This window comes from Pan paniscus, chromosome 19 (genome assembly GCF_029289425.2).
Source record: "Pan paniscus chromosome 19, NHGRI_mPanPan1-v2.0_pri, whole genome shotgun sequence".
Classification (NCBI taxonomy): domain Eukaryota; kingdom Metazoa; phylum Chordata; class Mammalia; order Primates; family Hominidae; genus Pan; species Pan paniscus.
The window spans coordinates 80,635,272-80,663,112 of record NC_073268.2 but is presented as its reverse complement, the minus strand read 5'-3'; the positions used below and the strand labels follow the sequence as shown (position 1 = coordinate 80,663,112).

At 45.8% G+C, this 27,841-nt stretch overlaps 1 protein-coding gene across 9 annotated transcripts; it reads right to left on the bottom strand.

Moving 5' to 3' along the window:
• Nucleotides 1-452: 452 nt before the first annotated feature.
• Nucleotides 453-25,072, bottom strand: MILR1 (mast cell immunoglobulin like receptor 1). Of its 9 annotated transcripts, none has more exons than XM_034942729.3 (10): nt 24,855-24,969; nt 24,723-24,764; nt 21,212-21,481; nt 16,400-16,684; nt 13,209-13,319; nt 8,598-8,687; nt 7,641-7,697; nt 7,477-7,545; nt 6,512-6,592; nt 918-1,056 (listed from the first exon to the last, which is right to left on the bottom strand). In XM_034942729.3, the coding sequence occupies exons 1-9, from the start codon at nt 24,907-24,909 to the stop codon at nt 6,540-6,542; spliced, it is 1,032 nt and encodes a 343-aa protein (XP_034798620.2). In that variant the 5' UTR covers nt 24,910-24,969; the 3' UTR covers nt 918-1,056; nt 6,512-6,539. The 9 variants fall into 9 exon arrangements, with proteins under 9 accessions (XP_054956879.2, XP_054956881.2, XP_034798620.2 ...); XM_034942728.3 differs by having other exon boundaries at nt 935-1,073; XM_063599325.1 differs by having other exon boundaries at nt 992-1,113.
• Nucleotides 25,073-27,841: the final 2,769 nt, after the last annotated feature.

Below are 27,841 nucleotides of genomic sequence, written 5' to 3'. Positions count from 1 at the left end.
CGAAGCCGCAGGGAGCTTGGATCACACCACTGTACTCCTGCCTGGGCAACAGAGCAAGACCCTGTCTCAAAAAAAATAAAAAACAAGGCCGGGCACGGTGGCTCACGCCTGTAATCCCAGCACTTTGGGAGACCGAGGTGGGTGGATCATTTGAGGTCAAGAGTTCAAGATCAGCCTGGCCAACACGGTGAAACCCCGTTTCTTCTACAAATACAAAAATTAGCTGGGCATAGTGGCAGGCGCCTGTAATCCCAGCTACTTGGGAGTTTGAAGCAGGAGAATTGCTTGGACCTGGGAGGCAGAGGTTGCAGTGAGCCAAGATCACGCCACTGCACTCCAGCCTGGGCAACAGGGTGAGACTCCATCTCCAAAATAATAATAATAATAACAAATAAAAAATAAATTATGAGTTCACACCAATATTTTCTATTCAAATTCAGGACTGCAGAGGGTCTGGGGTTTGTATGTCTGTTTTAATCAGTTTTATTAAGATACAATTTACATACAAGAAATTTACCTCTTTTAAATGTACAAATTGATGAGTATTGACAAATGTATAACCATCTCCACAAAGGCAATGTAGAAAATTTTCATCACCCCTTAAAGTCCTCTTACACTTTTTTTTGAGACTGCCTCAGTAGTAACCACTGCTAAATTTATCAGAGAACTGCACACCTGGATTGTATTTTGACAGAACTTCCTTCCAACCCAATTGCTTTTAATAATTTTTTTATGATAAATTTTTACCCAAAATGTTATAGAATTTATTTACAAAGAAATTTCGTAAGTTGTATTTCTCCTACTGGTGTGGTATTATGCTAAGGAAACAGGTCTGGAGTCATGAAATCCTTAGGTGTCTAATTTTTCTAACCTGTAAGTTTCTGTGCTACTGCAGATCTCAGTTACTGTCTCTGGTGGTGGGTGTGTGCTGCCGAAGAGTCAGAGGTAAGGCACTAGTCCATTTCCTTCCAGGACAGTTGAGAAAGAAGGAAATGAGCTCCAGTCATCACAAATCCACTGTTGATCATTCCTCTGGCCAGGTCTCCCCTTTAAATCCTTAGGGAGAAGCAACACTGAGAAAAGACAACTTCTTTAGGTCGTAATCCCCCATCCCTGAGAGTAGAAGAGGCAGAAGGCCAAAAAGTCGACCACACATGTTTGCAGCTCCTCATCCCAGCAAGATTTCTGTGCTGCCCTGGTGTTACCCTGCAGATGCCACCTTTTCCCAGTTTTCTACTGGATTATTGGTCTTTCTCTTAATGATTTGTAAAAGCTCATAATATTATGAAACTTCATACAATATCTGAGACCTGGGCTCAAAATACAGTCATGCTTCGCGTAACAGTGGAGGTCACTGTTTGAACAGCATAGAGTGTACTCACACAAACCTAGATGGCATAGCCTGCTACACGCCTAGGGTGTGTGGGATAGTCTATTCTTCCTAGGGATAAACCTGTACAGCATGCTACTGAACACTAGGCAATTGTAGCACAATGGTAAGTATTTGTGTATCTAAATGTGTCTAAACATAGAAAAGGTACAGTAAAAACACGGTATTATAGTTTTATGGGACCCCATTTTATATTTGGTCCATGAATGACTGAAATGTTATTATGCAACACATCATGGTGTTTTCTCCCTAGTTATTCTTTTTTTTTTTTTTTTTTTTGAGATGGAGTCTTGCTCTGTCGCCCAGGCTGGAATGCAGTGGCGCGATCTTGGCTCACTGCAACCTCCACCTCCCAGGTTCAAGCAATTCTCGTGCCTCAGCCTCCCCAGTAGCAGGGACTACAGGTATGTGCCACCACACCAACTAATTTTTGTATTTTTAGTAGAGACGGGGTTTCACCATGTTGGACAGGCTGGTCTCAAACTCCCAACCTCAGGTGATCCACCTGCCCCATGGGATTACAGACGTGAGCCACTGCGCCCGGCCCCTAGTTATTCTTTGGATTTAGTTTATGATTTCTAAATGTAATTTTTAAATGTTTCATCTAATTAAATGATTTATCTAATTAAATTTAACAATCCTTTATGTTTTCTGGGTTGTGAGTCATACCTATAAAAGTCCTCCCCACTTCAAGATTATTTTTAAATCCCCCGCATATTCTTCTAGCTCTTCTGTGACTACATCTATCAGAATTAATTTTGTTGTAAAGAATGAGGTAGGAGTCCAACTTTTTTAATGTGATTCTCAAGTTTTTACAATATGTTGAATAATCCATCTTTTCCCCATTGATTTAAGATGCCATATTTATCCTATACTAAGTTACTGTATATATTTAGAACTACATCCGGACTTTCCGTTCCATTGTTCTACTTGTTCAATCACATACAAATATGTTTGTAGAGACAGGGTTTCGCCAAGTTGCCCAGGCTAGTCTTGAACTCCTGGGCTCAAGCAATCCTTCTGCCTTGGCCTCCCAGGGTATTGGGATTATAGGCGTGAGCCACCACACCCACCCCTATTGTTGCCATTGTTCTAGTTGCTGTGATAGAGGAAATGTTGGGAGGTGGTGTATCTGCCACCTCTGTGTCCTGTGTCATATCCCTGGGCCTTCCCTCTGACCCAGCAGCATCTGAGGGTCTACTCACTTTGCACTGATAGTGTCTTGCTTCAATTGCACAATACACATGTTCACTTTCTGTCCTGGGGTGTTTGCAGTGCCTGGGGTGAGACACTGAGGTAAGCCTGCTTGGAATACCCACATGCTAGTCTAGAAGTGGGGGAGGTGTCGCTTTCTGGGGTGATCCTCAACCAGTGAGCGTTGGACACCAATGGATAAATGCCTCTCACTATCAATCCTCAAGTGGACAATACTGAGAAGAGGCTCTTGGGCTCTTCAGAAGATTCCAGTGGGCTCACGTCCAGCTGCCCACCACAGTGCTCAACTCAGCAAAACACCCTGGTACTGGTTTTTCCCATGGCGCATTGGGCCTGCTTCCTAGGGCTACCTCCTACATAAATGATGTGCATAGAAGGCCTTATTTCAGGCTCTGCTTTCAGGTCTGGTCCAGGATAAAACAAGGGACCAGAAGTCCCTAGAAAGCAGCCTCAGGGAACAAAATTACCCCCTAGAGATGGATGGCAACAAGGACTCCCTTGCTGGTGATAGGTAGGCAGTGAGAACCCTTAGAACGCCACAGCTCCACAATTCCTAAGACCTTCCCCTGCCATGTGGAATGAGGTTTAGAAAGAAATGAGGCACTAGTGGACGCCAGCATTCCAGCACTTGAAAGGTTTGGGGCAATGCTAATTATGTGGATTGTGAAGTTAATTGGCTTCTCTTAGCTGCCTTAGAAGATTTGCAAGGAGAAAATGAGAGGCTACGGGTTCAGGGCAAGCTGTGAAACCCTGATGACAGGGTTTAAGCCACTCTCATTTATCACAGCCAGCTGGAAGGCTGTGCTGAAAGCCAATTCCAGGATCTGATCGAAAGGGTGGGCCAACCATGGAGGAGATGGAGTGAGCACATCTAGCAGTTCTGCTCTGCTAACTTCTGACACTGACAGGGGCGGGGTAGGCCTTGGGATGTGGACATTTGAGAATATGAAACTCCCAATGCCCGCAAGCGCTCTTGAGAAGGAGAACAGCCCCTCTTATTAGAAGACCTCACAAGAGGCAGGTGCTTCACAATATTTTTTAAATTATTATGGTAAGTTATACATAACATAAAATTTTTTACCATTTTAACCAATTTTAGGTGTGTAAATCAATGGTATTAAAAACATTCATTCGTATTGCTGGGCGCAATAGCTCATGCCTGTAATCCCAGCACTTTGGGAGGCCAAGGCAGGCCAATCACTTGAGGTCAGGAGTTTGAGACCAGCCTGGCCAACATGGTGAAACCTCATCTTTACTAAAAATACAAAAATTAGCTGGGCATGGTGGTGGGTGCCTGTAATCCCAGCTACTTGGGAGGCTGAGGCACAAGAATCGCTTGAACCCGGGAGGCAGAGGTTGCAGTGAGCCAAAATCGTGCCCCTGCACTCCAGCCTGGGCAACAGAGAGAGACTCTGTCTCAAAAAACAACAACAACAAAATTCATATTATTGTGCAACCATCACCACCTTCCATCTTTTTTCCAGAACTTTTTTGTCTTCCCAAACTGAAATGCTGTACCTGTTAGCCAGTCACTCCTTGTTGTCCCCTGCCCCCAGCCCCCAGGAACCACCATTCTATTTGCTTCACTACATTTTGCTTGTCTTCTTTAAGATCCATCCTTGTCTCCCCTATAGCTTAATAACCAGGGTCGGGTCTCAGTGGAGCCTGACAGGGTAAAGGCAGTTCCTGATGTGAGTAGCAATTGCTGAGCCACACAAAGACTGCAGCATCTGCGGACGCACTCTTCCAGGGGCCAGAGGAGCCCACAGCAGCGTGGGTCTGAGCGTGCTGAGGTGGTGAGCGTGGATATAAGACTAGATCAGGAAATGGAGGGCCAGGCGAGGTGGCTCACGCCTGTAATCCCAGCACTTTGGGAGTCCGAGGTGGGCGGATCACTTGAGGTCAGGAGTTGAAGACCAGCCTGGCCAACATGGCAAAACCCTGTCTCTACTACAAAATACAAAAATTAGCCGGGCATGGTGGCACACGCCTATAATGCCAGCTACTTGAGAGGCTGAGGCAGGAGAATCGCTTGAATCCGGGGGCGGAGGTTGCAGTGAGCCAAGGTCGCACCATGGCACTCCAACCTGGGCGACAGAGCCAGACTCCGTCTCCAAAAAAAAAAGAAATGGAGGTTTAGTGTCATGTCAAGGACACCTGGAACTGGCCCTAAACATGCATGATGGGTCTCCTTGAAGCTTGGATCCCACAGGACTCTACAGCTGAGTGGTCCAATTCAGGATCCACAGCAAACCAGAGGCAATGCTACATTCTGAGGGAAATAGGGTAGTTGTACTTGTTAAAATGATAGGATTTTGGATATTCTGGGTTAAATAAAATATATTATTCCAATTCATTTCACCAGTTTCTCTTCTTTTCTCTTTCTTTCCTTCCTTCCTTCCTTTTCCTTTTTCTTTTCTTTTCTTCTTTTCTCTTTTCTTTTCTTAACACAGGGTCTCACTCTGTTGCCCAGGCTGGAGTGCCGTGGTGCAATCTCGGCTCACTGCAACCTCCGCCTCCCAGATTCAAGCGATTCTCGTGCCTCAGCCTCCTAAGTAGATGGAATTACAAGTGCCTGCCACTGCGCCCAGCTAATTTTTTTGTATTTTTAGTGCAGACAGGGTTTCACCATGTTGGCCAAGCTGGTCTTGAACTCCTGACCTGAAGTGATCCACCCACCTTGGCCTCCCAAAGTGCTGGGATTATAGACGTGAGCCCTTGTGCCCGGCCATCTTTTCATTTTTTTATTGTGTCTGCTAGAAAGAGTGACAAGTGCCCATGTGGCTGACATTATATTTCTATTGGACAGTGCCGACCAGTGGAAAAGATCATGGAGATGCCAGACAGGTGTGAGCAGAATATTGAAGAGTCAGAAGGCTCAGAGAAGGATGCATGTTCAGATGAATTTATTCTGGGAGACCCTTTATTTACTAAAGCGATTCAGGGCCGGGCACGGTGGCTCAGGCTTGTAGTTCCAGCACTTTGGGAGGCCGAGGCAGGCAGATCATCTGAGGTCAGGAGTTCAAGATCAGCCTGGCCACCATGGTGAAACTCCATCTCTACTAAAAATACAAAAATTAGCTGGGCGTGGTAGCGGGCACCTGCAATCCCAGCTACTCGGGAGGTCGAGGCATGAGAATCGCTTGAACTGGGGAGATGGAGATTGAAGTGAGCCAAGATCGCGCTACTGAACTCCAGCCTGGGCAACAGAGTGAGACTCCATCTCAAAAAAAAAAAAAAAGAGAGAGAGAGACAAGAGAGAATATAAGAGGCCACGTGAAGACAGAGGCAGAAGTTGAAGGGAGGCAACCACAGCAATGTCTGGAGCCCCAGAAGCTGGAAGAGGCAAGGAGGGTCCTCCCCACAACTTTTGGAGGGAGCACGGCTCTACAGAAATGGTTGCTCTAAGCCACCAACTTGTGGTCATTTGTGGCAGCAGCCCTAGGGGACTAAAACATTCTCCCTCCCCCACAACTCAACTCTGTGGACTCTCTCCCTGGAACATGACCGGGAAAGGCAGCACATCAAGGCACACCTTTGGCATTAGCTAAATCTGGAGGGCTAGCTAAATCATGAACATCAATGAATATCAATATCTTTCTTTTTTTTTTTTTTTGAGATGGAGTCTCGCTCTTGTCGCCCAGGCTGTAGTGCAGTGGCACGATCTTGGCTCACTGCAACCTCTGCCTCCCGGGCTCAAGTGATTCTCCTGCCTCAGCCTCCCGAGTAGCTGGGACTACACACACACACCACCACACCTGGCTAATTTTTGTATTTTTAGTAGAGATGGGGTTTTTGCCATGTTGGCCAGGCTGGTCTCGAACTCCTGACCTCAAGTAATCCACCTGCCTCAGCCTCAAGTTTGCTTTTTGTTCATGGAAATCAGCTTCATAAAAAGCATCTTACCCTGAGATGTAGTTTGTTTCTGTAAATTTCAGAAGTTGAGTTCAGAATAGACATATCCAGATTTATAAGAATCACAGGCTTCTGAAATATAAGAGGGAAAATAATTTACTTAGGATATGTGACCAGCAAGGCTGTTTTTAAAAATCCTATTTCTAGTAGCTGGGTGGCCTGACAGAACCAGGTATTAACTAATTTTTTCCTGGGCTGTGTTAAATAATTTATTCTTGAAAATGTTAGCTGGGCATAATGCCTCATGCCTGTAATCCCAACACTTTGGGAGGCTGAGGTAGGAAGATTGGTTGAGCCCAGGAGTTCAAGACCAGCTTGGGCAATATAGCAAGATACTTGTCTCTATAAAAAAAAAAAAAATTAGTCAGACATGGTGGTGCACACCTGTAGTCCCAGCTACTCAGGAGGCTGAGGTGGGAGGACTGCTTCAGCCCAAGAGGTAGAGGGTGCAGTGAGCTGAGATTGTGCCACTGCACTCTAGCCTGGGCAACAGAGTGAGAGTCTCAAAAAAAAAGGAGAAAGGCAGGAAAGAAAGAAAGAAAAGAAAGAAAAAAAGAAAGAGAGAGAGAGAAAGAAAAGAAAGAAAGAAAGAAAAAAAAAGAAAGAAAGAAAGAAAGAAAAGAAAGAAAAAAATAAAGAAAGAGAGAGAGAGAGGGAGGGAGAGAGGGAAGGAAGGAAGGAAGGAAGGAAATGGTTGAGTAGTGATCCTGTATCCTCCTCTCTGGGTTTTTTTTCTATGACATTCCCCCACCACATCTTTCCCTCTTCCTCACCCTCCATCTCCTGATGAGATTTTTTTAGGAGCTGGGGTGCTGGTTGCCATTGGTTCCTTGCAGTGTGCCTGCATTGCTCCCATCCACCCCATTAACGGGCTCCTGAAGCCCCTGAATATAATGACATCAGAGGGACCACCTGTCTCATTTCACCAGTACCTCTTATCCCAACCCGTGGCTCACCTTGCTCTCTTGGTGCCACCTCCTGGAACACGGGGGTGGCATACTGTAGCTCCTGGGAGTGTTTGGCCTCTGGGCAAAAGATAAGGAATAGGAATTATTGGGCCAATTATGTGAATTTCTAAGCGCATGAGGGCAGTGGAATAGACTCTGCAGAACATGCTCACCATCTTGGGCTGTGGAAACACACGGCCTGGATCCCACTTCTGGCACAGATGCCTCCTCTGTAAAATGAGAATGACATAAATTGGGGGTTGGTGGCGTTTGTGTTAGAAAAGGTCGGTAAATTGCTCAGCAATGCGTCTGGAATGTGGCCATGTAGGCTGGGATTGTTCCATTGTCAGCTGATGATAGGGTTTGACTGTGTCCTCACCCAGATCACATCTTGAATTGTAGTCCCCATAATCCCCACATCTCATGGGAGGGACCAGGTGGAGATAATTAAATCATGGGGGTGGTTTCTGTCATACTCTTCTAGTGACAGTGAGTTAGTTCTCACAAGATCTGATGGTTTTATAAGGGGTTTCCCCCTTCCCTTGGCTCTCATTCTTCTCTCTCCTACCGCCTTGTGAAGAAGGATGTGTTTGCTTCCCCTTCCACCATGATTGTAAGTTTCCCGAGGCCTCCCAAGCCCTGCGGAACTGTGGGTCAATTAAACCTCTTTCCTTTATAAACTACCCCATCTCAGGTATGTCCTTATAGTAGCATGAGAATGGACTAATACATCAGCCGAGGCACTGGGTCTTGTTTACTGCAAAGCAATATGCAATGCCTGCTTTGAGAGGTGACTGTGAAAGACTGTGAAACACAGTGTGGATCATTCTGAACAGATGTGAAAAATCTCCAAGATACGTTGTTACATGAAAAAAAAACAAAATCATGGTGTAGAAAGTCATACCTACAATATACTACAATCACTACCATTTGTTTATTATACACACAGAATATCTGTGGAAGGATTTAAAAAACTGGTTATTACCCCTAGAAAGTGGGACTGGGCATCAATAGACATTGAACTCTATCCCTTTTGCTCCACCCCCCACTCCCGTATGTCTGTACAACCTTAACAAAATAAAAAGACAAAAACCTGAAACCACCCAAAACACGCAACAAAGTTCTCTTACTTGCTTGTTTTTCAAGGATATTTGCATAGATTCCAACTTCCATGGCTGTGTCTCCACGGTCCCTGGGCACATTATTTCTCATAGCTTTTCCTACGTAAATTGGTAGGAATCATCAAATTAAACCAATTCAGCCACATTTTTCTCATCTCCTCGGCCAAGGAGCAGAATTCCCTCAAAGTTCTGAAACAGAGAGTGACTTGCTCCAATGGCCCAAACTGTTGTCTAACAAAGGAAAACTATAGACTCAACAGGGAGTCTAGACACCGCTCCTCCAAGCCAGGGGCTGTTCTGATTTATTTTCCTGGTCTTCAGAGGAACATGCTTTGCCTATCAGATTATGCCTGAACTAGCCAGACTTATTTTCTTTCCTTCGCTGAAGAGAATAGTCTGTGGAAGCTTTGTAATATCTTCAAGAGAGTGTAAATGGCCTATTGAATTCTTTTTTTTTAAGATGGAGTCTCGCTCTGTCGCCTGGGCTGGAGTGCAGTGGCACTATCGTGATCTCGGCTCACCGCAACCTCCGCATCCTGGTTTCAAGCGATTCTCCTGCCTCAGCCTCCCGAGTAGCTGGGATTACAGTTGTGCACCACCATGCCCAGCTAATTTTTGTATTTTTTTGAGACGGAGTCTTGCTCTGTTGCCCAGGCTGGAGTGCCATGGTGCAATCTCCACTCACCGCAACCTCCGCATCCTGGTTTCAAGCGATTCTCCTGCCTCAGCCTCCTGAGTAGCTGGGATTACAGGCATGTGCCACAATGCCTGGCTAATTTTTTGTATTTTTAGTAGAGGCGGGGCTTCACCATGTTAGCCAGGCTGGTCTCAAACTCCAGACTTCAGGTGATCAAAGTGCTGGAATTACCGGCATGAGCCACTGTGCCCGGCCAGCCTCACTGAATTCTATTGTAGCTCCAGCCAGTAATCAAAAATATTAATATCACTTTTGCAAGAACCTGGACTTTTTATAAGAAGGAGAAACATGTTTTTAAGACATATGAGATGTGGGCCAGGGTGCAGTGGCTCACGCCTGTAATCCCAGTGCTTTGGGAAGCTGAGGTGGGAGGATCACTTGAAGCCAGGAATTCAAGACCACCCTGGGGAACATAGTGAGACCTTGTCTCTAAAAAGAATTTTGTAATTAAAAAAAAAAAAAAACTGTAATCCCAGCACTTTGGGAGGCTGAGGCAGGAGGATGGTTTGAGTCCAGGAGTTCAAGACTAGCCTGGGAAACATGGTGAAACCTACAAAAAAAAAAAAAAAAAAAAAAATTAGCCAGGCATGGTGGTGCGCGCCTGTGGTCCCAACTACTCAGGTAGCTGAGGCAGGAGGAGGCCTGGGAGGTCAAGGCTGCAGTGAGCCATGATTGCACCACCGCACTCCAGCCTTGGGTGATGGAAGTGAGATCCTGTCTCAAAAAAAAAAAAAAAAAAAAAATGTCGGGCGCAGTGGCTCACCAGCCCCAGCACTTTGGGAGGCCGTGGTGGGCGGATCACGAGGTCAGGAGTTCAAGACCAGCCTGGCCAACATAGTGAAACCCCATCTCTACTAAAAATACAAAAATTAGCCTAGCGTGGTGGTGGGCGCCTGTAATCCCAGCTACTCAGGATGCTGAGGCAGGAGAAACGCTTGAACCTGGGAGGCAGAGTTTGCAGTGAGCAGAGATTGTGCCACTGCACTCCAGCCTGGGCAACAGAGCGAGACTCTGCCTCAAAAAAAAAAAAAAAAAAAAAAAAAATTAGCCAGGAGTTGTGGTGCATACCTGTATTCCCAGCTACTAGGGAGGCTAAGGTGGGAGGTTACAGTGAGCTATGGTGGCACCACTGCACTCCAGCCTGGGCAACACAGTGAAGCCCCATCTCTAAAAAAAAGAAATGAAATAAAATAAAATCTTAAAGATGCATCAGATGTATAACTTGTGACCTCTGTGTTCAAGTTTTATGTCAACTGAGTCCCTGACTTCTCTGAGTTGTGACTCTCTGAAGATGGTTCTCAATTGGTTCTCTTGCCAGTTCTGACAATATCTCCATGGCCCATTCCACAACTCAGAACACTGAGGCTCAGAAGCAACAGCCTGAGGGGCTTGTCCAACAGCCCTCAGCTTGCTGATGGGGGCCAGTGCTGAGACCCAAACTGTCTTTTGTGTAAATCTTCATATCCTTCTGCACTCGTGTGCCAAATGAAAAAACCACTTTGAAGGCTTAACCAGTGGTGGCCATAAGACGTGAGGAATGAAAAGCAGTAACTGGGCTGAGTGCAGTGGCTCATGCCTGTAATCCCAGCACTTTGGGAGGCTGAGGTGGGAGGATCGCCTGAGTCCAGGAGTTCAAGACCAGCCTAGGCAACACAGTGAGACCCCGTCTCTAAAAAACATTTTTTTAAAAAAGCTGTAACTGAGGCTTCTAATAACATTGACAAGTTTTCTGCTGGATGTAGCACTTAAGGTGGGGAAGAGAGAAATGATGCTTTTTTGTTTCTGTTTTTTTGAGTCTGGTGTGTTTAATAAAGTTTTTTTTTTAAATCTTATAGTAGAATAGATTATACTTTTACATTGAAAATCTAGAAAGCATAGAAACGTAGAAATAAAAAAATATGTATATATTAGGTTGGTGCAAAAGTAACTGTGGGCCGGGCGTAATGGCTCACATCTGTAATCCCAGTATTTTGGGAGGCTGAGGCGAGCAGATCACCTGAGGTCAGGAGTTCAAGACCAACCTGACCAACATGGTGAAACCCTGTCTTTACTAAAAATACATGGTGGTGGGTGCCTGTAATCCCAGCTACTCAGGAGGCTGAGGCAGGAGAATCGCTTGAACCAGGGAGACAGAGGCTGCTGTGAGCCGAGATTGCACCACTGCACTCCAGCCTGGGCAACAGAGTGAGACTCCATTTCAAAAAAAAAAAAAAAAAGTAATTGTGGGTTTTGCCATAAAAGTATGGCAAAAATTGCAATTACTTATGCACCAACCTAATATTTTTAATACTTCCAGCTCCAAACAATTGTAAACCTTTTGAAGGTGTCTTTTGTGCTAATGGGATGACGCTTGTTTGTCCTCATGCACTGAACCTCCCCTATGTATGTGGCAGATCTAGAGTCACGCAAGGCAAAGCTCTCACTTGAGGCACTTGCAGTCAGGAGCAGCCGCACCACTTGCAGCGCCCAGTGCGAAACGAACACTGTTCACAGGCCTTAAACTTGTGTTTAATTAAGAACACAAGTTCTTGGCCCGGCACAGTGGCTCACGCCTATAATCCCAACACTGTGGGAGGCCGAGGTGGGAGGATTGTTTGAGCCCAAGTGTTCGAGACCAGCCTGGGCAACATAGTGAGGCCCCGTCTCCATTTAATATAGAATAAAAAAAGAAGAGAGAGAGAGAGAAAAAAAGGAACACAAGTTCTTAAAGTCATGACCAAGGACATCTTTCACAAGCAGTCATACAAGGAAAAGGGCCTCTTGTTTAAAAACATTAATAATTTCACACCCACGTTCCTAGCATTATTAAACAATAGACAAAAGGTGGAAGCAACCCGGGTACCCATGGGGGATAAATGGATAAACAAAGTGTGGCGTATTTATGTACAATGGGTCATTCTTCAGTCTTATCAAGGAAGGAAATTCTGACACATATGACAACATGGATGAAACTTGAGGACATTAATCGAAGTGAAATAAGCCAGTTATGAAAGGACAAATGCTTCCACTTCCATGAGGTGCCTAGAGGAGTCAAACTAATGGAGATAGAAAGCAGAATGGTGGTTGGCAGAGCCCGGGGGAAGAGGGGATGGGGAGCTAGTGTGTAATGGGGACAGAGTTTCAGTTTGGGAAGATGAAAAAGTTCTGGACATGGATGGTGGAGAAGGGTGCATGACAATGGGAACGTGCTTAATGCCACCAAACTATGCATTTAAGCAGGTTAAAGTGGCCAATTTAGTGTTATGTATATTTTACCACCATTAACAATTTTTAAAAGAGCGTACAAAAAATTATGAAGAATTTCAAGATGCAGCCAGGAGCAGTGGCTCACACCTGTAATCCCAGCACTTTGGGAAACTGAGGCAGGTGGATCACCTGAAGCTGGGAGTTCAGGACCAGCCTGGCCAACATGGTGAAACCCTGTCTCTACTAAAAATACAAAAAATTATCTGGGTGTGGTGGCGGACACCTGTAATCCCAGCTTCTTGGGAGGCTGAGGCAGGAGAATTGCTTGAACCCAGGAGGCGGAAGCTGCAGTGAGCCGAGATCGTACCACTGCACTCCAGCCTGGGGAACAAGAGCAAAACTCTGTCTCAAAAATAAATAAATAAATAAACAAATACCAAATGTGGAGTTCTTCTTGGCACAGGGCGCTGTGTGACAGCACAGGCTGCACGTCTGTGAAGCCAGCTCTGCTTGCCCTCAAACAGAAAAGGCTTTCCCTGGAGAAAGAATTACCCTCTGCATGAACCGTTCAGGAAGTCTATTCCATTCCCGCCCCCCTTTCTCATGTTTTCCTCCTATTCTCATTTTCTCCCTGTTCTATTTCCAATCCCCTTTTCTCTTTCTCCTCACCCTCTGTCCTGCTGTCTGTATCCCAAACCCACGGGAAAACAGGTGGTAAAGCGACTAAAAGAACTTACTTGTTTTGTATTTGGGCAGTACCCAAAAAGCCAGAATTAGGATTATCACCACCAGCAGCAGTAATAACCCTGGAAGTAGTAGCTTCAGACAGAAAGGACAGCTGTCTCCGCCTGGAAGAAGACCGCATCCATTGGTGACCATAGCATTTTCTTTTCCAATGACATTAAGCCAGTAAGTGTTTTAGAAAAGGTGATGTCTCCCAAGTTAACCAATGTACTATGCACCCAGGTTCCCAAATGGTCATGACATCTAAAACTCACGGGACTTATTAGTCAATAAAGTTCTTGACTGGGCGTGGTGGCTCACACCTGTAATCCCAGCACTTTCAGAGATCAAGGTGGGAGGATTGCCTGAGGCCAGGAGTTTGAGACCGGCCTGGGCAACATAGTGAGGCCCTGTTTCTACAAAATAAATAAATAAATAAAAATTAGCCAGGTGTGATGGCATATGCCTATGATCCCAGCTACTCAGGAGGCTGAGGCAGGGGGATCGCTTGAGCCCGGGAGGTGGAGACTGCAGTGAGCTATGATTGTGCCACTGCACTCCAGCCTGAGTGACAGAACCAGACCCTGTCTCAATAAATAAGTTAATAAATAAATAAAAATAGGTTGAGCTCAGTGGCTCACACCTGTAATCCTAGCACTCTGGGAGGCCAAGGCAGGTAGATCACCTGAGGTCAGGAGTTTGAGACCAGCCTGGCCAACACGGTGAAACCCCGTCTCTACCCAAAATATAAAAATTAGCTGGGCCTGGTGGCGCGTGCCTGTATTTCCAGCTACTTGGGAGGCTGAGGCATGAGAATCGCTTGAACCCAGGAGGCGGAGGTTGCAATGAGCCGAGATCGTGCCATTGCACTCCAGACTGGGTGAGTGAGACTCCATCTCAAATAAATAAATAAATAAATAAATAAATAAATAAAATAAAATAAAAATAATAAAGTTTAAAAAGTCATGACCAAGCACATCTTCCACAGGGGCCACCCAAAGAAGAGAAAAGCAGCACAGAATTTAACAGGACAAATACCAGCAACATTTCTGGGGTCATGAGCACCAGAAAAGCCTGGGTGTTTACTGGGCAAGGCCCTGAGCCCTGGCAGCATGTTTCGTGTCATCCAAACAACTGCCAGCTGTTGAGTTTTAGCTGCAGGCCAGACACTGTGTTAGGCACTTCACCTGTGTTGCCTTATTTATCCCATTGGCATCACTCCCATTTTATAGATGAGGTGAGTAAGGCTCAGGGAGGTGAAATGACTTTCCTAAGGTCACACAGCCAGTGAATGGAAGGGCTGTGACTCATAGCCAAGTGCCTGACTCCAGCAGGCTGCCTCACTTGTTAGACCACACTCACTGAATACCAGGGCGTGGGCTCTGTTCTGAGGACCTGGCTGGGTGAAGTGGTCAATGTCCAAGTGTGCCTTGTGCCTTTGCTAACCTAGTTTTTCTTTTCTTTCTTTTTCTTTTTCTTTTTTCTTTGAGACAGGGTCTCGCTCTGTTACACAGGCTGGAATGCAGGGCACGATGATCACAGCTCACTGCAGCCTCGACCTCTCAGGCTCAAGCAATCCTCCTACCTCATCCTCTGAGTAGCTGAGACCACAGGCATGCACCACCACACCCGGCTAATTTTTTTATTTTCTGTAGAGACAGGGGTTTTGCCGTGTTACCCAGGCTGGTCTCAAACTCCTGGGCTCAAGTGATCTGCCAGCCACAACCTTCCAAAATGCTGGAATTACAGGTGTGAGCCACTGCACACGACCTAGTTTTCCTTCTATCCTCCTACCTTGACAAATGCACCTTCAGAAGGACCTGGAAGGTCAGGTTTGAATCTGGAATTCTCAGACTTTCCAGAGTTTGGCATCAGGACGTGGCAGCATGGACAGAACCCACTGAAGTCCCGGGCTGCCCCGCTCCCGACCTAGGCTCTGACCTACACCCTAAGGGGCCTTGCATGCACGTGGACGCCCCAGCCCACATGTACAAACACCATCCACACCCTCCATAAACAGCTCCCTTGGCTCAGGTTCAGGGATGCTCATACCCTCACTGTGGGCCACCCTCGGGAGGATGAGCTGGGGGAGAGACTGGTACAGGCCCTGGAAATGGCTTCTGATCTGATTGGGCAGGGGATTTTGGTCCAGGTACCTAGAGTGTGGAGCAGAAAAGTGGGAGTATAGGGTCCAGGTGGCTGCATCCCCACGGCTCCCTGAACCCCTCAGCCTAGGGGAAGGTGCATAGCCTGGAGGTACCAGACCAGAGCCCACTAAACACAGGGCTTGGCCAGAGGCCTCTCTTGCCCTGAGCCAAGGGTGGTGCAGGAGTCTGGACCCACCATCATTAGCAGTGGAGCAATAAACAGCCAAGCAGGAGGGCATGGTATTAGAAATCAGTACAAGATGGCCAGGCACAGTGGCTCACAGCTGTTATCCCAGCATTTTGGGAGGCCGAGGTGGGCAGATCGCTTGGAGCCAGGAGTTCGAGACCAGTCTGGCCAACATGGTGAAAACCCATCTCTACTGAAAATACAAAAATTAGCCAAGCGTGGTGGCGGGTGCCTGTAGTCCCAGCTACTCAGGAGGCTGAGGCACAAGAATCTCTAGAACCTGGGAGGCAAAGGTTGCAATGAGCTGAGATCACACCACTGCACTCCAGCCTGGGCAACAGAGTGACACTCTGAAAAAAAGAAAAGAAAAGAAAGAAGGAAGGAAGGAAGGAAGGAAGGAAGGGAAAGAAAGGCAGGCATACAAGAAGGAAGGAAGGAAGGAAAAGAAAGAAAGGCAGACATAAAAATGATGAAAAAACAAAGAAAACCAAAAGACCTGGCAGTTATAAGACAGATGCAAATTGGAAGGGCAGGGCAGAAAGTTTTGCCACAAGTCCCCCTCCTGCTCCAGCTTCTAGGCCTTTCTGTGGTTCCTTTATGGCAGAAAGCAACCCCATGAGAGTTTGCATGGACACTACCAAAGAGACCCTTCAAGTGATCTGCCAGCCACAACCTTCCAAAGTGCTGGGATTACAGGTGTGAGCCACTGCACACGACCTAGTTTTCCTTCTGTCCTTCTACCTTGACAAATGCACCTTCAGAAGGACCTGGAAGGTCAGGTGGCCATGGTGGGAAATGGGTGGGCAGAGGAGCAGCTGCAGTTTCTGGAAGTGAGTTCAGACCTGGCTGAAAGAACTCAGGTCGCTCTTACCTGTTGAGGGCATGGTGACAGGTTGACTGTATGTTGCATAGTTAGGCAATCTGTTTTTAGCTTCACACTTATACTCTTCCTCTTCTCCAGGATTCTTCTTGGTTAAGTTAAATTCAGCAGGCTCCCTGTCGTACTTGGAAATAGCTGGTGATATGGCAACATGGTTTTCAAAGAAAGTGTAATTGATGGGCAGCGAGCCATTGACTGAGAGGCAATGTAATGTTATATGTCGGTCTGTTTCTGTTTGAATGACCATAATGTTCAGCACTGGGGCAGTCACTGGGTCTGGAAGAATGAAAGTGAACATGAAAAGGATAAACAGACTGGGTGTCAGACCACAAATATGAGTGGAACCCTTACTCCACTCCAGGCTGTGGAACCAAGATGAACGACCCCCTTCCTGAGAAGTCAAGAAGCTCACGGCCCACTGGGAAAGGCCAATGGGCATGTGGCCAACCCCGTGCAGTGTGTTGTTAGCCGAGGTTCTCAGCTGAGTGCTGAGAAAGCCAGAGAGTGGAGGGCATCTCTCTGCTTTGAGGAATTGGGGTGCAAGCTTGCCCTTCCTAGAATTCACAATCTATTTATTGTTAATAATGAATATAATTTTGTCAATGATCCAGTTCTAAGTATGAAGCTGAGAAGTGCTTTTTTATGTTTATTTTTTATAGACATAGGGTCTTACCATGTTGGCCAGGTTGGTCTTGAACTCCTGGCCTCAAGTGATCCTCCCACCTTGAATTCCCAAAGTGCTGTGGTTACAGGCAGGAGCCACCACACCCGGCCCAAGAAGTGCTTTTATTCTCAATCCTTGTAAATTTACAGTGGGTTTTTTTAATCCAAAAATATCATTTTCTTTTCAATGTATTTATTTATTCAGAGACAGGGTTTTGCTCTTTCAACCATGCTGGAGTGAAGTGGCACAATTATAGCTCACTGTAACCTCAAACTCCCAGGCTCAAGTGATTCTCCTGCCTCAGCCTCTATAGCTGGGACTACAGGTGCACACTGCTGGCTAATTTTTAAATGTTTTGTAGAGACAGAGTCGCACTATGTTGCCCGGGCTGGTCTCAAACTCTTGGCTTCAAGTGATTTTCCCACCTCAGCCTCCCAAAGTGCCGGGATTTCAGGTGTGAGCCACCATGCCCAGCCCCAAAAATATCGTTTTCTCCAACTGTACTTTTATTTATAGAACTCAGCTGCACAATTATCTTTCACTTCCTCCAAAGAGCAGGAAGTAACCCTGCTAACTAGATTCAAGAGAAATTCTCAACAGGAAATGGGTCTGCTACACTCTGTTAGATCATAGGCTATTCTATGACCTAACAGAAAAACCCAGCTATACATTTTATTATATATATATATAATGCATTAATAAGACAGTATTATAGGAAAGGAAGAAAAGCTGTTAAGTATCTATCATGTGCCAGGCGTGCCATTCACATGATCTCATTTGACCTTCACGACAGTCTTGTAGTGTGGATAGTATCATGCCCATTCCACAGATGAACCAACTGTGCTTCAGAGAGATTGAGAAATTTGCCCAAGGTCACACAGCTAGTAAATGGCCGAGTTGGGACTGACTTCAAGAGTCCACACTTAAAAACAATTTTTTTTTTATTTACTTTCTTTTCTGTTTTGAGACGGAGTCTCACTCTGTCACCCAAGCTGGAGTGCAGTGCCACGATCTCAGCTCATTGCAACCTCTACCTCCCAGGTTCAAGCAATTCTCCTGCCTCAGCCTCCCAAGTAGCTGGGGATTACAGGTGCCCACCACCATGCCTAGCTAATTTTTGTATTTTTAGTACAGACAGGGTTTCACCATGTTGGCCAGACTGGTCTTGAACTACTGACCTCAAGTGATCTGCCCCCACTCAACCTCCCAAAGTGCTGGGATTACAGGCGTGAGCCACCGCAGCCGGCCCTGTGTTCTCTTTAAACATTTGATGAGTGAGCACTTTGGGAGGCCGAGGTGGGCAGATCACGAGGTCAGGAGATTGAGACCATCCTGGCTAACATGGTGAAACCCCGTCTCTACTAAAAATACAATAAAAAAAAAAAATTAGCCAGGCGTGGTGGCAGGCGCCTGTAGTCCCACCTACTCGGGAGGCTGAGGCAGGAGAATTGTGTGAACCCGGGAGGCAGAGCTTGCAGTGAGCCGAGATGGTGCCACTGCACTCCAGCCTGAGCGACACAGCAAGATCCATCTCAAAAAAAAAAAATTTTTTTTTGATGAGTGAATCAGTGATTAATGAATTTGTGTTTATGGCTCATAGTTTCAACCCTTACTGGGTTGGGGACAACACTATGTTTTAGGCCTCATTAAAAACCCAGTAGTACAATTGCTTGCATGGAGTAGGTACTCAGTAGTGCCTATTGATCTGGCCTAACTGAAGATGATACAGTTTTATAATCTACCAAGATAGTTTTATTACTGGACTGTGTAATTACCCTAACAAATTGCAGGAAGGTCGTGCACAAAAAACATATGAACTGATGGGCTTATTGCCGAGCACAGCAGGAGTCTGACCACTAGAGAATACCATCAGCTGTGTTCCTGCCCTCACATATCCATCGTATTCTAGTACCATGTTTGCAGGGATTTTCCCCCTCCTTCTTCCTTTTCCTTTCACAAGGAATATACTCAGTTTATGTCCAAAGATCATTGGGATTTTTTTTTTCTTGAGACAGGGTCTCTCTCTGTCACCCAGGCTGCAGTGCAGTGGTGTAATCACAGCTCACTGCAGCCTTGAACTCCTGGGCTGAGGCAATCCTCCCAACTCAGCCTCCTGAGTAGTTGGCACTATAGGCACGCCACCACGCTCAGCTACATATATATATTTTTTAACTTTTTGTAGACACACAGTCTCCATATAGTTCCCAGGCTGGTCTCAAACTCCTGGGCTCAGGTGATCCTCCCGCCTCAGCCTCACAAAGTGCCGGGATTACACCTGTGAGACACCGCACCTGGCCAAGATAATTGGTTCTAACCTGGAGTCCGTAGCATTCTCTAAAACCTTATGCAGAAATTTGTATATGTAGTTTTATGAGCATTTCTCTGGAGAAGATATTCATTGCTATCATTGGATTATTAAGACAGTTATAACCTAAAAAGCTAAGAATCACTGAGCTACAGCAATGTCACCCAGTAGAACTTTCTGTGATGATGGGAATGGTCTACATCTGTGTTGTCCAATGTGGCCGCCACCAGCTACAGGTGTGGCTATCAAAGCCTTGAAATGTAACTGAGACTGTGGAGGGAAATTTTTTATTTCATCTAATTTTAATTAACTTGAATTTAATTATGGCACATGCTTGTAATCCAAGCTATTCAGGATGCTGAGGTGGGAGGATCTCTTAAGAACAGGAGTTTGAGGCTGCAATGGGCTTTGATTGCCTGTGAGTAGCCTCTGCACTCCAGCCTGGGTGACATAGGCTATTAAATAAATAAATGTTGGCCAGGAGCAGTGGCACACGCCTGTAATCCCAGCACTTTGGGAGGCTGAGGTGGGTGGATCACCTGAGGTCAGGAGTTAAGACCAGCCTGGTCAACATGGTGAAACCCTATCTCTATTAAAAATACAAAAATTAGCTGGGCATGGTGGTGCATGCCTGTAATCCTAGCTACTCGGGAGGCTGAGGTGGGAGAATTGCTTGAACTCGAAAGGCGGAGGTTGCAGTGAGCTGAGATCGCACCACTGCACTCCAGCCTGGGTGACAGGGCGAGACTCCGTCTCAAAAAAAAAAAAAGAAATAAAATAAAACAAAACAAACAAATAAATTTAAACAGTACCGTACTGGATAGCATAGACATAGAGGACCACTCAAGAGTTATCAGGAAGTCAGGGTCCCTACGCTTTGAAGACTCCAGGTATAACGTACATGTGTTACCTAGAAGCCTTCTCTCCTCTCACAGGAGTCCATTATCAAGGTCACCTTCACGGATGAGGCCCTTAATGCTAGGCAGTAACAGGCTTGGGGTAGGAAAATGGGACAGAAAAACACAGAAGTAGTGAGATGTGGCTAGGCAGGAAGAGTGCTAGCGGATGGGGCCCCTGACACTAAGGAAGCGGTGGGAAAGGCGTGGGGCTTTGAAGACCCTCTCCGAGGGGCCCAAGGCTTCAGAAAAAAAAAAAAAAAAAAAAGTGATTTTTGCCCACACAATGGGAATCACAGAATAAAGTTTCTAGAAAAGACCTCAACAATTATTGTTGAGATATAAGACTTTTGCCTAAAGATATAAGACTATTATCTGACATGGTCGAAAGTCTTTGAAAGAGAAGGTGAAACGGAATGATTAAGAATAGAGAACTCACTGGGCATGGTGGCTCACGTCTGTAATCCCAGCATTTTGGGAGGCTGAGGCGGGCGGATCACCTGAGGTCAGGAGTTCAAGACCAGCCTGACCAACATGGTGAAACCTCGTCTCAAGTAAAAATACAAAAATTAGCCAGGCGTGGTGATGGGTGCCTGTAATCCCAGCTACTTGGGAGGCTGAGGCAGGAGAATACCTTGAACCCAGGAGGTGGAGTTTGCAGTAGACCATGATTGCACCACTGTACTCCAGCCTGGGCAACTGAGTGAGACTCTGTTTCAAAAAAAAAAAAAAGAATAGAGATCTCAAAAATTAAAAAATTAAAAGATACTTCCTGTTGACCAGGTCTAAAAATAAATAAAAAATAAAAAAGGAATAAAGCTCGCAGTAACATACTTTGCAGGTTCTTAAGTGTTCACAAGGATCATGGAGAGCCCCTCATAGAACCAGAAAGCACCCTATAAATTATAGGGGCTCCAAGGAACAGGCACTCTACTTACCGACAATCGTGAAGCTGAAGTCACGACTGTATTTTGAACAGCTGGTAACTTGGGCTTTGCATTTGTAGGGGCCTGATTCATGGGCTTCTGTGATGCTTAGGTTAAAAATCGCAGGTTCACCTTTTCCATCCTGGGTTCCCAGGTGTGTCTTATGTCGAAACAATGAATAGGTGATCTGCAGTGATTGGTTCTTATGGGAACAAAACATAGATACATTTTGACCCTTCATAACCACATTAGTCTTTGAGTCCAAACACGGAGAAGGGAATTCTGAAAAACAAAATGACACAAGAAAAAGTCCTTGTTAAGATCCTGGCCGGGCAAGGTGGCTCACGCCTGTAATCCCAGCACTTTGGGCGGCCGAGGCAGGTGGATCACTTGAGGCCATGAGTTTGATACCAGTCTGGGCAACATGGCAAAACCCTGTCTCTACTAAAAATACAAAAATTAGCCGGCATGGTGGTGGGCACCTGTAATCCCAGCTACTCAGGAGGCTGAGGCAGGAGAATTGCTTGAACCAGGGAGGCAGAGGTTGCAGTGAGCCAAGATCATGCCACTGCACTCCAGGCTGGGTGACAGAGTGAGACTACCTCAAAAAATAAAAATAAAAATGATAATAAATACAAAGTTCTTGAAGTTGGGTGTGGTGGTTGACGCCTATAATCCTAGCACTTTGGGAGGCTGTGGTGGGAGGATCACTTGAGGTCAGGAGTTCGAGAACAGCCTGGGCAACAAGTGAGACCTCGTCTCTAATTTTTAAAAAACAAAACAGAACAAAAAAAAAACCATAGCTGGGACCAATGGATGGCTTGGGTGGAAGACAGATTTAGACTCTTCGAAAATGCTTTTTAAAATGCAATAAACTCTCCTCCCACTCTTTGATCTGGACAATTAACATTTTCTCAGTCTTATATAAACTCAACCTTTTTTTTTTTTTTTTTTTGAGACAGAGTCTCACTCTGTTGCCCAGGCTGGAGTGCAGTGGCACCATCTTGACTCACCACAGCCTCCACCTTCCAGGCTCAACTGATCCTCCTGCCTCAGCCTCCTGAGTAGCTGAACTATAGGCACACACCATCATGCCCAGCTAATTTTTGTAGTTTTGGTATAGACAGGGTTTCACCATGTTGTCCAGGCTGGTCTTGAACTCCTGACCTCAAGTGACTGCCTGCCTCAGCCTCCCAAAGTGCCGGGATTACAGGTGTGAGTCACTGTGCCCCGCCATATAAACTCAACTTTAAGACAAGACCTAAACTACCTTTCCAACCAAATAGCCATGCCTAAGTTTTTTTTATATAGGAATGCTAGAGCTTTTGTGGCCAGTATACATGAAAAAGATGCTCAACTTCACAAGTAATGAGGCAACTGCAAATTAAAACAACACTGAGATATCATTTTTCACTCATCAGATTGGCACAAATTTTAAAAATGATTGGCCGGGCATGGTGGCTCATGCCTGTAATCCCAGCAATTTGGGAGGCTGAGGCAGGCAGATCTCTTGAGTCCAGGAGTTCGAGACCAGCCTGGGCAAATGGTGAAACCCTGTCTCTACTAAAAATACAAAAATTAGCTGGGCATGGTGGTGCGTACCTGTATGGCACTACTCAGGAGGCTGAGGTGGGAGGATCAATTGAGCTTGGAAGGTCAATGCTGCAGAAAGCTAAGATCGCACCACTGCACTCCAGCCTGGGCGACAGAGCAGAGACTCTGTCTCAAAGAAAGAAAGAAAAAAAAAACCCTAAATAAAATTTAAAAGTAAAAGTGATTATATCCACCACTGGGGAGTGGGTGGGGAAACTCACCCACCGTTGGTGACTGATAGGATACGATCAGCCTTGTTGGGAGGGCAACTTAGCAGGGTCTGTAACAATTTAAATGTGTATGCCCTCTGACCTTGCAATTTCAATTCTAGAATTTCATTCTACAGAGATGCTTTCAAGCTCTCATGCATCCACAAAGGACGTTGTGTACAAGGATGTTTATTGTAGCATTGTTTATATTGCCCCCAAAAAGCGGAGCAATAAATAAGGATGGTTAAACGAATCATGGCCGAGTCTTAAAATACCATGCAGCTGTTGAAAAAGAGGAGCTAAGGCTGGTGTGGTAGCTCATGCCTGTAACCCCAGCACTTTGGGAGGCAGAGGCAGGAGGATCATGAGGTCAAGAGTTCAAGAACAGCCTGGCCAACATGATGACACCCCGTCTCTACCAAAAAACAATACAAAAATTACCCAGGCATGGTGGCACGTGCCTGTAATCCCAGCTACTCGGGAGGCTGAGGCAGGAGGATCCCTTGAACCCAGGAGGCGGAGGTTGCAGTGAGCTGAGATTGTGCCACTGTACTCCAGCCTGGGCAACAAGAGTGAAACTCTGTCTCAAAAACAAACAAACAAAAAAAGATAACGAATATAAAGTGACTGTTGATAACGGCTGCTTCTGGAAGTAGGAAGGGGAGAAGGATTGGAGGAGGATTGTAACAGAACTTTTACATTTTATACAGTAACAGCCACCACCTTGGCTATCACTTACAGATGGTTTACCATATGCCTGGCACTGTGACGAGGAGCAGGGATTGTCTCATTTGATCTGCACACTAGCCTACCAGGTAGGTGCTTTTATTAGCCCACTTCACAGATGAAATAAATTACGGTGTCTCACGCCTGTAATCCCAGCACTTTGGGAGGCCAAGGCGGGCGGATCACGAGGTCAGGAGATTGAGACCATCCTGGCTAACGATGTGAAACCCCGTCTCTACAAAAAATACAAAACATTAGCCAGGCTTGGTGGCACACGCCTGTAGTCCCAGCTACTCGGGAGGCTGAGGCAGGAGAATCACTTGAACCTGGGAGGCGGAGGTTGCAGTGAGCCGAGATTGCACCACTGACTCCAGCCTGGGCGACAGACTGAGACTCCATCTCAAAAAAGAAAGAAAGAAAGAAAGAAATTAAGGTCAAACTGGGTATGTCATGAGCTCAGGCTGCTGGCTAGTAACTAGTAGAACCAGAGGTTAGACCACTTCCCAATGTATATTTCTAGTATTGCTTGAATTATTTCACAATAATTCTGTGGGTTTTTTTATTTTGTTTTGTTTTTTTAAGAAACGAGGTATCACTATGTTGTTCAGGCTGGCCTCAAACTCCTGAGCTCAAGCAATCCTACCCCATTAGCCTTCTAAAGTGCTGCGATTACAGGCCTGAGGCACCACACCCAGCCTGTGTGTTGGCTTTCTAGTTAAAACACAACAACCATAAAACAACAATAACAAGGAAAGTTAGAAAACTTTCATTGTGAAAACAAATTTCATTATTTTTCTCACTGAGTCTCAGAAAAAAATGCTGCAATCCCCTCCCTAAAATCATTTTATTTTAAATGATAGATAATTGAAAAGACTGTTCTTTGGTTGTTCATAAAAGCTCAGAAACACTTTTGAATGGACGCTTATGTTGCAATCAGACTGTCTCACCACTTCAGTGAAAATGGTTTCAATAAGAAAGAAGTAAACGAAACTTACCATTTGTTTTCATTGCCTCACAATCCAATACAGCTTTTCTACCTGAAACAGAAAAGGAACACGATAAAGCTCACTTTCCACATGACGTGTTGGCTTGGAGGTTTGAGCCTCAGAATGATGAGGGGGGCTTACAAGTGACAGAAGAAAACATGCTGCAGAAGAGGAGCCTGTTCAAATGGCTCCACATTCTCCCAAACGAAGTCCAAGACGGGGTCAGAAGGCATAGTAGAATCACAGTGGTGAGTCACTCGGAGAACTTCCTCTTTTTCTTAGCCAAGTTAAGGAAATCAGAGGGTTTGGATGAGCTTTGCATAATACTGGTTTGTTGGACCAATCTGTCTTCCTCTGTGAGTTCCTGTAAGAAGAGAGATATTTGGTAGATTGCCACTCCCCCACCCCCCCACACCCCCACATCGTCCCATGCTGGCTGGGAAAGAGAAGAGGTAAATCTGACTGTTACATTGTCTATGTAAACCCATCTGATCTCCTTGCTCTGGACTCAGTCTATGCCAAAAGGAGTTTGGTGGAAGTTTGATTTAGTCTTTGGAAGCAAACCGACTGTCTTAAGCAGATACATACAAATATTGTATCAAAAATGCCTGCTTTTTTTTTTTTTTGAGACTGGCCTCACTCTGTCACCCAGGTTGGAGTGGAGTGCTGTGATCATAGCTCATTGCAGCCTCAAACTCCTGGGCTCAAGTGCTCGTCCCACCTCAGCCTCCTGAGTAGCTGGGACCACAGGTGTGCACCATCAGGCCTGGCTAATTATTTTTATTTGTAAAGACAGGGGTCTAGTTGCCCAGGCTGGTGTTAAACTCCTGAGCTCAAGTGATCCTCCCGCCTCAGCCTCCCAAAGTGCTGGGATTACAGGTGTGAGCTACTGTGCCTGGCCAAAAATGCCTGCTTCTGTTAAATGTTGATTCCTAGACCCCAATCCAGACTTACTGGGTTTCAAGTCCAGGACGCTGATTTTTTTTTTTTTAAACAAGGGCCCCAAGCAATTCTTACGCACAGTGAAGGCTGAGAAATATCTGTACAAGGTGCTGCTGCCTCAGTGATTTCTGAATCAAGGGAGCCTTGGGGACTTGATATTACGGCAAGCCCTCCAGTGCCAGGAGATCTGAGGCAGGAGTTACCTTAGATCAGCCTTTGAAATAGAACGTGCAGGCTGGGTGCGGTGGCTCATGCCTGTAATCCTAGCACTTTGGGAGGCTGAGGCAGGCGGATCACCCGAGGTCAGGAGTTTGAGACCAGCCTGGCCAACACAGTGAAATCCCATCTCTAGTAAAAATACAAAAAACTTAACTGGGTGTGGTGATGCATGCCTATAATCCCAGCTACTTGAGGGGCTGAGGCAGACGAATCGTTTGAACCCGGGAGGTGGAGGTTGCAGTGAGCCAAGATTGCACCACTGCACTCCAGCCTGGGTGATAGAGCAAAACTCTGTCTCAAAAAAAAAAAAAAAGTCAGTTGAAATAGAATGTGCAGAGCCACTTCTTGATGGAGTGGAGATCACCAAAAGGATAGAAAGGTATGACTATAGGGCTAGGTGGGCAAGACAGCTGGTTGACACTTGCAAGAATTGACAGGTCCACCAAGAGAGGAAGCAAGGAGTTGAATGGCTGGGGCAGCCTTGAGCTGGGACATTCATCTCTGTGCCTTAGGTCCCAAGATGTAACCAAATCCTTCCTTATTGACTCAGCGTCACCTAGCTAGCATCCTCTAGCTAGGGGGTTTGATACTGAATCTCGCTCTGTCTCCCAAGCTAGAGCACAGTGGCACCATCTTGGCTCACTGCAATCTCCACTTACCAGAATCAAACTATCCTTCCACCTCAGCCTCTCTAGTAGCTGGGACCACAGGCACAAACCACCATACACTACTAGGTTTTTAACTCTTTTATAGAGATGAAGTCTCACTATATTGCCCAGGCTGGTTTTGAACTCCTGGGCTCAAGCGATTCTCCTGCGTGTGGCCTCCAAAAGTGCTAGGATTACAAGCATGAACCACCATGCCCAACCCTTACTACAACAACTTTACAGCACTTTATAAAAGTTTGGATGGGTGAACTGTCAGATACATGTGCAAAATTCCATCAACTTTTTCTTTTCTTCACGTCTGCAATGTTTTTCATCAGCATCCTGTCACTTTTTGGCTACCACTGCTGGCCAGCTGGAAAAGAACAGACAACCATAGAATCGTTCCCCGCACCCACATTTTCTCTCTTTTTTTTTTTTTTGAGATGGAGTCTCGCTCTGTTGCCCAGGCTGGAGTGCAGTGGCGCTATCTCGGCTCACTGCAACCTCCACCTCCTGGGTTCAAGGGATTCTCCTGCCTCACCCTCCCAAGTAACTGGGATTACAGGTACGTGCCACCACACCTGGCTAAATTGTGTATTTTTAGTAGAGACGGGATTTCACCCCATTGGCCAGGCTGGTCTCGAACTCCTGACCTCAGGTGATCTGCCTGCCTCGGCCTCCCAAAGTTGTGGGATTACAGGCGTGAGCCACTACCCCCGGCTCCACATTTTCATATAGACCCATGGAAATGGTTTCTCTATCAGATCCAGTACAAATTGCAGACAAGTCTGGCAATGAAAAAAATATATATTGGCAACTTCTAGTATTTTCAAACTTGAGTAATAGCTGCAGTGGTGCCATCTCGGGCCACTGCAACCTCCACGGTTCCCAGGTTCCCAAGTAGCTGGGATTACAGGCACTTGCCACCACGCCCAGCTAATTTTTTTTATTTTTACCAGAGACGAGGTTTCGCCATGTTGACCAGGCTGGTCTCAAATTCCTGATCTCAAGTGATCTACCCACCTCAGTCTCCCAAAGTGCTGAGACTACAGGCATGAGCCACTGCACCTGGCCTCACACATTCTATTTCAAAGGCTGGTCTGAGTTTACTCCTACCTCAGTTCTCCTGGCACTGGAGGGCTCGCCATAATAACAAGACTTCAAGGCTGCCTTGATTCAGAACTGCACTTTTGAAAGACACTGTCTCAAAAAAAAAAAAAAAAAAGAATTTTTAATGGTGATGTAGAAGAACATTTCATGATGTGGTAAGAGAATCACAATATACTTAAGAAAAGAGAAAAGGTATTATTAACAGTTGTA

What these genes read in the sequence shown, in the direction of transcription:
- MILR1 (XM_055100904.2), bottom strand. Translation starts at nt 24,909, where the DNA reads ATGTGGAGCCATTTGAACAGGCTCCTCTTCTGCAGCATGTTTTCTTCT. An exon ending in TGAGGCAATGAAAACAAATG is followed by an intron (nt 21,482 to 24,722) that starts GTAAGTTTCGTT and finishes TTTGTTTTTCAG; the next exon opens with AATTCCCTTCTCCGTGTTTG. An exon ending in ACTGCCCAAATACAAAACAA is followed by an intron (nt 8,688 to 13,208) that starts GTAAGTTCTTTT and finishes CAATTTACGTAG; the next exon opens with GAAAAGCTATGAGAAATAAT.